This window comes from Antechinus flavipes, chromosome 2 (genome assembly GCF_016432865.1).
Source record: "Antechinus flavipes isolate AdamAnt ecotype Samford, QLD, Australia chromosome 2, AdamAnt_v2, whole genome shotgun sequence".
Lineage (NCBI taxonomy): Eukaryota > Metazoa > Chordata > Mammalia > Dasyuromorphia > Dasyuridae > Antechinus > Antechinus flavipes.
In genome coordinates this window covers 647150860-647159591 of record NC_067399.1, presented here as the reverse complement: position 1 = coordinate 647159591, position 8732 = coordinate 647150860, and the positions used below count along the sequence as shown (strand labels likewise).

Below are 8732 nucleotides of genomic sequence, written 5' to 3'. Positions count from 1 at the left end.
TTTTCAAGGCCCCATTTTCTTGTCCATCAATCTGCCTTTAACTGCACCTTCTTTTACTGAGCTCCCTTTTTCTTGAACATCTACAAAACTTGTAGTCTGCCCCATAGACCTGAGGCTATCTTTATCTATTTTTTAATATATTGTAAATCTAATAGATTTTGTCAGATTGTTCCTGAAATCCAGATGCACTGGGTCTGCCATATTTCCCTGCCACACCAGGCTAGGAATGCTATACAAAGGAAATGATGTGACTGGATATGACATCTTATTAAATCTTGGCCCAGTGCTTGAGACCTGGCTCAAGTACCTTGCAATTATGAATAGACAAATGTAATAATGATTCTTGTTTCTCTCCCTAGAAAGTCAGTAGGGACCATATCTAATAATGCTACATCCTTCATTCTCTGGGTCCTGGTCTAAGACATAATGGCTTTGCAATCTGTCAGCATTCTAGGCACTTTATTAAATTAAGACTATATGTAAGATATATAGGATATGTTGGATTATTTGCCATCTAGAGGAGGGGATGGAGGGACGGGGGGGAAAATTTTGGAACACAAGGTTTTGCAAGGGTAAATGTTGAAAATTATCTGTGCATATGTTTTATAAATAAAAAGCTTTAATTTTTAAAAAAAGACTATATATAGGGGCTGACCTGCCTGATAAAGAGAAAGTCCTTACAGAAGAGCTCCCCTTATCAATAAAATCAGTCCCTGTCCCCTTTCCCATATTCGATTTTAACGCAATTCTAGCTAGATCCATGGACGAGACTCACTAGAGTTTTATTGACTAAGGGAGGGTCTCTACAGAAAGGTAACTCTAATGCCTCACTGGGTCATGGAGGTAAAGGTGTGTTAGAGTCAGTTTGAACCAGCTCCTAAGAGCTGATTGCTAATTTCCATTGTGAACATTTGTACTTTGGAAATCACAAAAAGTATAAAGCAGCATTGGATTTATTATTGATATGATAGATTTTTACACTTAAGAAATTATAAATAATAGAGAATAAATATAAAAGTCAGTCACCAGTACAGTGATAAAAGAATAGCATGCCTAATGGGAAAACATCCATATAGGCACTCAATAAATATTTGCTGAGAGAGGGAATGAGTCAGAAATCTTATGAGTGTGAGTGAGTATTCAGCATATCAAGAGAACTGGTTGTTCTCATGAAACCATCAGCAGGCTTACCCTAAAGTTAAAGTGCCTCAGAAAGGGAGATCTAGATTTATTAGATAGAAAAGTATCTATCTGACTTGTGCATTTAAAGTCATATATTTAACACACTAGAGAAGTCTAAAATGGTATCTCTGAAAAATGATGAATTTACTCAGGTTAAAAAGAGAAAAAAAATCAATTTAAAAGATGAATTAGTAGAAAAAGATTCCTCTGCTCTCATTTTTCAGACAACCCAGCTTTAAAGTTGGAGGGTATTTGAAGTCACTGAGGTGAAAGGGACCTCAGAAGCTATCCTCTACCATCTGTTCCTGAACGGAATGAGTTTAAATATCTTCTCTCTTACCTCCGGTCTCCAAGGATCCCATTTCAAATTGACAGAACCCAAAGTATTAGTCAAGTTTACTTTTGTTGAGCCTAACTCTGCCTCTCTGAATCTACTGCTCACAGCTCCTATTTCTGGTGAGTGGAGATAAGCAGAAAAAATCCAGTCCTTCTTCCTTATGGCATCATATTCACATACATGAAGTACCATTCCTTCCTTCCTCTTCAGATTTAATACCACCAATTCCTTCAGTGGGTCCTTTACATCCCTTTACCACGCAGATCTCAAGAAATCCAGTGAGTGTTTGGCCTATTGCTGGTTTCTAGCTGGCAAAAGGGACTCCATGTTTGACACTGATTGATCTGGGAAGATTCTATGTCCCAACAATTGCTTTGGTTGACTACACTTAAGAGTTAGGAATATGAGGTTAGCAAACTTCAACTAATCCAGGTGTATAAGGTTAGCAAACTTTCCTAGTCACAGTGTTCTTATTATTGAGAAGGTAGGTCTCAGTCCAGTGTACCCATTGAATGAGAGCTCCTGGGGTGGGGGTGGGGGTAGGGGGGAATGTCTTCCACTCAGGCCCCGTTGCATTAGCCCAGCAACAACAATCAGCTATAAAGACAGTCACCCAGGTGATATAGGATTCATTGCTGGAGCCCTAAAGTAGATCTAAGAGATTGAAGAGTGAGGGATTCCTACAGTCTTACTTGTGGGTAAAAAACTCCTCGAATTGTGATCTTTCCTTCCTGGTATTTTCTCACAATAACATGAATGACTCTGAACTTAGCTGAAACCCAGGAAAGGAAGATTGAGGTCACTGTCGACCCTGATGCTATGGATATCAGCCCAGTTTTCTACTGCAGTAGCCAATAGTAATGCACTTTGGAAATCGCAAAAAGTATAAAGCAGCATTGGATTTATTGTTTCATTGATAATCTAGATTTAAGAAATTATAAATAATAGAGATAAATATAAAAGTCAGTCACCAGTACAGTGGTGGCAGAACAGCCTGCTAAATATAGAGTTGGCAAACAGACAGAATATTTCTAGGTGAAATGGGCATGGGCAAGCTCACCCTAAGGTAACCTGTGACCCAAATGGTGCTTGTCTCTGCCTGCATCCAAGATCACAGCCTCTCTCTGCATCCTCCTTCCTCTGAAGTGCCCACTTTCCCACCTGCTGCCTTGGGAACCCAACTGTGGTGACCCAACCAAAGCCATGTCGGCACCTCTTGCTGTTATAAATACTTTCGGTCCTGGCCACATTCCTACTGAGCCCTGCTCTTAATGAATTGTCCTACAGGGAAGCAAGGGATGAGGAAGGAAATAAGCATTTTTATGGGAACTGCTATGTGACAGTAATGATGTGCTATTAAACACTTTTAATTAACATCTCACTTTATCCTTATAATAATCTCATAAGGAAGGTACAATTATTAACCTTACTTTAGAGTTGGGGAAAACCCAAACTTAAGTTAGGTGATTTGGCCAGGGTCACACATCATTTGTCTGAGATCAAACTTGAACTCAGATTTTCCAGACTAAGCACTTTAACTGCCTTAAAAGTAGCTGTAACTTAACGTGAGACAAAAGTTACTCCCTTCAAGACATTCATATTTTATTAAGAGAAATACAGAATATGTACAAAATAGATATATCCCTACTAAATATAAAAGGGAATCATGAAATGTTTCTGGATGAAAGGGACACTTCTGAGACGTGAAATAAGGAAGGGATTTCCAGAGATCAAGGTGAGATCCCTTGAGAAGGGAGAGTATTTCATGCATTAGTGGAGAACAAGAACCTCATTTAAAAGCTGGAAGGCAAGAGGTGAGAAACTGGATCTAAGGAATCTTTTCCCCGGAACCGATGGTAGATTATTATGGAGAAATACAGAATGTTTGAGAAGTTGTCCCTAACTTATGGAGAGAAATATCATGGAGGAAACCAAGTTTTCCCAAAACATTCTTTCATGGCATTGACAGAGTCAGCATTCTGCACCATATGAGACTATCTCTTTGATCCAATATGATGATTTTTATATTTTAATATTCTTGCAGGTATTGGGCAGGGTTACTTAAGTACAATAAAGATCTAATGCAACATAAAGCTAATAATTCATATTGTACCAATCATTCCAGTTGGCAGCCTGCCCTCTGTTTTTATAATTCTATTTGTCAATTTTTTTTGACGTGTTCTACTTCCTCTTGGCTATTATTGCAAAATCATTGTAATCTCCTTCTACTACCTATATATAGATATATATATATAAAAGCTGTGACCTGGTTTCCTTCAGGAGCAACAGTTCATTGGAAGAGAGAGACTTCTAAGTCACAATGGTAAGTAACAGGGGTCATCTTTGAAGGGAAATAGAGATATAATTATTGGGTTTTTATGAGGTAGGGATTGGGGTTTCTCCTGAAAATTGTCAAGTCCTCAGTGGGATTGGTTGGCAAATTTTCTCATGGGCTCCCTGTAGAAAAGAATCCCTCTATGATATAGTAGAGAGAAAACAGACCTACAAATCAGGAAGCTCAGGGTTCAAATTTTATCTCTCATATATCCTAGTTGTCTTTCACTTAGCTTGCTAGGCTAAAAGGAGCACAAGCCAGTTCTCAGCCTTAGTAGAGACAGTTTCTTCCCTGGAGCCTCCATTGTCCATTAAATCATAGATATATATTTTTTTTATATCTCAATTGTAACATGTCAATTGCCTCCATAAATTCTGTTGTCATTATGTCCTATTCCTGGGAAACAGACTATCCCTTCTCTCAACATGATTGTACCTACAGTCAGGCAGTACTTTGTGCCAACATCATCATCCCCTATTTCTTTCTCCACTTCTCTCCCAAACCTCTTCCCCTTACTAATGAATTTGTCCCTGATTCAAGAATTCAGAATCTTGAATCTGGCTTAACAAATGATAGCATATGAAAAGAATGGAAATATAAAGAAACCAGAGAAATATGAGATGATCTGAATGAACTGATACAGAGTGAAGAAAGCAGGCTCAGGAAATATAAGAAGTATAATGATATACATGGAAAGAAAAAACCTTGTCTTCTGAACTCAGACAAAATGCAGTGACCAATTTTGTTTCCAAAGAATAGAAGACAAAATGTATTTATTGATAATAATAATAACATTCACATGCTATTATGCAGTATGATATATGAAGCAATAATAGCTAGCATTTATTTTATATCTATTATATGCTAGGCATTGTACTAAGTGTTTTACAAATTTTATCTCACAACTACCTTGGGAAGTAGGTGTTATTATCTCCATTTTACAATGCAGGAAACTGAGGCAGTTAGAGTAAAAAAGTGACTTGAGTCTGGCCACAAATTATTTGTCTCCACTTTTCAGAAAAGTGAGTGTCTATGGACACAGAAAGTAAAATATACAGAGGTGCCTTTATGGATATACACAGTGGATATTTGGAATCAGTATGATGAAGGCTTTAACCATGTATCTATCACTAGTTGGGAAACTCTGAAGAAGGCAGAATCTTGTTAGGGTCTTGTCAAGGATTCAGTTCCCCCATCTGTAAAACGAGGGTGCTACAATTAATGATCTTTAAATTCTTTTTTTAACTTTAAATCTATGATTCTGGACTCCTATGAGACCTAATTGTTTAACTGTGTTGGTTTGGCTTTTGCAATATTCTTGCATTTGATCTTCACAACAATGTAGGAAGCTATCATTGTCCCCATTTTGCTGATGAGAAAACTGAAACAGGCTGACTTGCCTATGGCCACATAGCAGTGTCTGAGGTCAGTTTGGACTCAAGTCTTCCTCACTCCATGTATAGTACTTTATCCTTTATGACCTCTCTAGACACTGTTATTACAAAGGAAGGGTCTATTATTGGGAAGAGGAACTGTATATTGGGCAGAAATAGTGGAACAAAATGGGAGATTAGCTATAAAACTTAAAAAAAAATTCTAGCCATTTGCCCTCCTAACTCTCCTTTAATGTTAATCTTTTCTTTTTAAAAATAGAATACAATGCTACGTGTCCTCCTTGCTTTGGCTATCTTTGTGACATTATGTGATGCTCAGTGCTCTTTTTTGCCCTTGGATAATAAATCACACGGTAAATCTTAGTTTACAACTTTTTTCTGATTCTAGGGACAAGATGATTTGTTTAGAAAGAAAAGAGTCTGGGGCAAACTTGAATGATCTGTGTTCATTAGAGCCAAGATTCATGGGATGGGCATATGGGCAAAAGGCAGGAAAAGTGGATTTAATCTAAAGATGTGCCTGAGATGGAAAAAATAGGTAGCTGTCTAAAAATACACTCGGCTTTCCCCACCATCTCCATGAATTAAGGAGCAGTATTTAATTACTTAATGTTCTCCATATGATGTTTCTAAGGGGAGCATGAATCAGTGGTTAGAGAGTTAGGATTGAAATGAAGAAGATCTGGATTTAAACCCCACTTCTGATACTTAATCAGCTTTGTGATGCTGAGCAAAGCAATAGGCTCCTCTGTTTCTCAAGCACTTACAGAATCATTCCATGCAACAAGCATCTATTAAATATCTACTGTATGCAAAAACTTGCAACTATAAAGTTCAAATTAATCACAGAAAGAAAATTAAGATGAAAAAAAAAAAGAAAAAAATCACTGCTAATACATATCTTCCAAAATAACATATTAGGCATTTCCAATTATCACTAGGAAGGCTTAGAGGATGATTTAAAAGCTGCTCTTGATTGAATGGCTTGCTAAACATTGGGAGAGGTTAACAAGGGAAATTGTTGCACCTCCTTTGGAGATCTTAAAAATTGCTCCAAATTTTCCATTGTTAGAATGATTTAGTGCGGTACCATTCCAGGTGGCCTTCTGGACATGATAAAATCTTTCCTAGAGGCATCAATTGCAATTTAACAGAAGATTTTCATATGTTCTGTCTTAGGTTGCAAGGATTTCAATGGCAAAATCCATGACTTCAATAGTAAATGGAAAGATGGTTGTCACAAATGTAGCTGTACTTCAAAAGGAACAAATTGCTGCAGCATGTAAGTTCAAGGATAGCTCTTAATAGAAAGCAGTGAAATGAAAGAATCTCTGATCCAGAAAGGACCTTAAAGACAATGGTATAGAACTGATCTGGAAATCAGAAATACCTATTTAAGAAGTGGTCGTTGGGCCTTTGTTTAATGGCCATTAGTGAGGGCAGCTCCTTCCCCTGGTGGACACTTCTCATGGTTAGGAAGCTTTCATTGCACTTAAAAGCACGCTCTTCTCAGTCTCCATCTACAGCTCTCAATTCTTCTCCCTGAGACCAAGCAACCTGAGCAAGAATATACCCTGTTCACCATGATAGAAGTTTCCCTTCTTCAGTCTATGATTCTTATATAATCTTTTATAATCCTATTTCTCTTCATTTTTGTTACCCTGTGCATATGCCCCAAATGAAGGAACCTTTCCTTCTTGAAAGGTCACTCCCTGAACTGAACACGATATTCTGGATGTGATCCAATCAAGAAAAAGTAAAGCAAGACTTTAATCTCTGCAGTGGAAACATTGCATGGAGACTTGAAATTGGTGTTGATAAGATCTGAGTTAAAAACCTTCCTCAAACATATACATGCTGCCTTTCTGTAATACTAGGCAAGAAATTTGATTTTTGTAAAGCTCTATTTCCTCAACCATTAAAAGAAAAAGAAAGGATTTCGACAGAGGGAATTTTCCTTGATGACTACTAAAATACCTTTGAGTTTGAAATCTAGGATCTAGGATATTTTTACATTAAAATCTCAGCTCATAACCTGATTGTCTATGTGACCCTAAACAATTCACTGGACCAGTCTCAGCCTCAGTTTCCTCATCTATTAAAAAAGAAAGAGGGGTTTAACTTTGATGATTTCTAAGGTACCTTCCAGTTTGAAATCTAGGATCTGTTATTCTTTTCTATTTAAATTCAAGGTCAGAAACTTTTTAGCTATGTGACTCTGAGTTTTAGTGCATGCTGACTAGCATACTGTGGGTGGATTGAGATGGCTCATTAGGTGGTTAGGGAAGACAGAGAGGTCAAGATCAGAGGCTCTCTGGAATAAGGGTGTGTTAATAAATTATTCATTCATTCCCAAGTATCACCTTAATCTTTGCCCAATTTTCTTTCAACAGGATAAAAACTCCTGTGGGATATAACCAAATCAAGTGCCAGAAAATTTTCCATAAGGAGTCCTGTAGTTACCACGTTGTAGAGAAAGCCAATCCCTCAAAAGCCTGTGAAGTCAAAGCTTATATGAAATAACAGCTCTGCCTTCTTCCCACAAAGTTTCTACCAAAGTCATTGCATCCCAGTGGAACTCATTCACTCTTGAATCAATGGTTCTTTCCTTGGAATTCAGACCTCAGATCTTCATTTTATTGAAAGCATTGTGATTTAAGTAAGTAACATGCTGATTTAAATGACAAAATGCCAGTTCTATTTAAATGATAAGGTACCAGTTCTCTGGCCTCTGAGATCTTCATGCCTCTTGTAACCTGCTGTCTAATGAATACTCCAAGAAAATATATTGTCCTATAGCATGAAATGGATCTGTTCTTTTTTCTTTTAAAGAAATTCAGTATTTATCAGTGGGGTCTTTGGGGCTCAAACACGCTATGGTTTTTTGCTTCTACTCACCTCTCACGTCTATGTTTAAGAATCCTGGCACCTCATTCCTGGAAGAAATAACCCAATTAACAATGGAAAGATACTTAACAGATGCAAGGCAGCATATTTACCAGGGATGATAACATTCAGTTGAGCAGCATCATAAAATACATCAAGCATATGTAGGAGAGAAAAGGGATATATAGGGTCATAATAGAGAGAATGAGAGACAACAGATGGGTAGTGTAAGCATTTCATTGATATCCTTGAAGTAATAATTGAATGAGAGTGTATTTTCCTTCCCACTCTAAGCTTAGGGCAGCCTTGCATCAGGGAAAGTTTCTGTAAGATTTCTACCAAGAGAATGTAATATTATATAAAATGTGATATATTTAGATTCAAAGAACTTCAGATCAAATCCTCTTTCAATAATCAATCAATACCATTTCTTAAGTACTTACTATCAATCAATCAATCAATAAGCACTTATTAAGGGCAAGGTACTGCCCAAAGTTTTGGGAACAGAAAGAAAGGCAAAAATCTAGAGCATTCCCTCTGGGGCTCACTCTCCAAACTCACTTGGCACTGTAACTTGTGTTCCAGAGGAAAAAAACAT

At 37.3% G+C, this 8732-nt stretch overlaps 1 protein-coding gene across 1 annotated transcript; it reads left to right on the top strand.

Annotated features, from left to right (window-relative positions):
• The first annotated feature begins 3736 nt into the window (after positions 1 to 3736).
• On the top strand, positions 3737 to 8054 carry MSMB (microseminoprotein beta). Its single transcript, XM_051974010.1, has 4 exons — positions 3737 to 3842; positions 5508 to 5601; positions 6428 to 6530; positions 7642 to 8054. Exons 1-4 carry the CDS (start codon positions 3840 to 3842, stop codon positions 7769 to 7771), a joined length of 330 nt encoding a protein of 109 aa, XP_051829970.1. The 5' UTR covers positions 3737 to 3839; the 3' UTR covers positions 7772 to 8054.
• Positions 8055 to 8732: the final 678 nt, after the last annotated feature.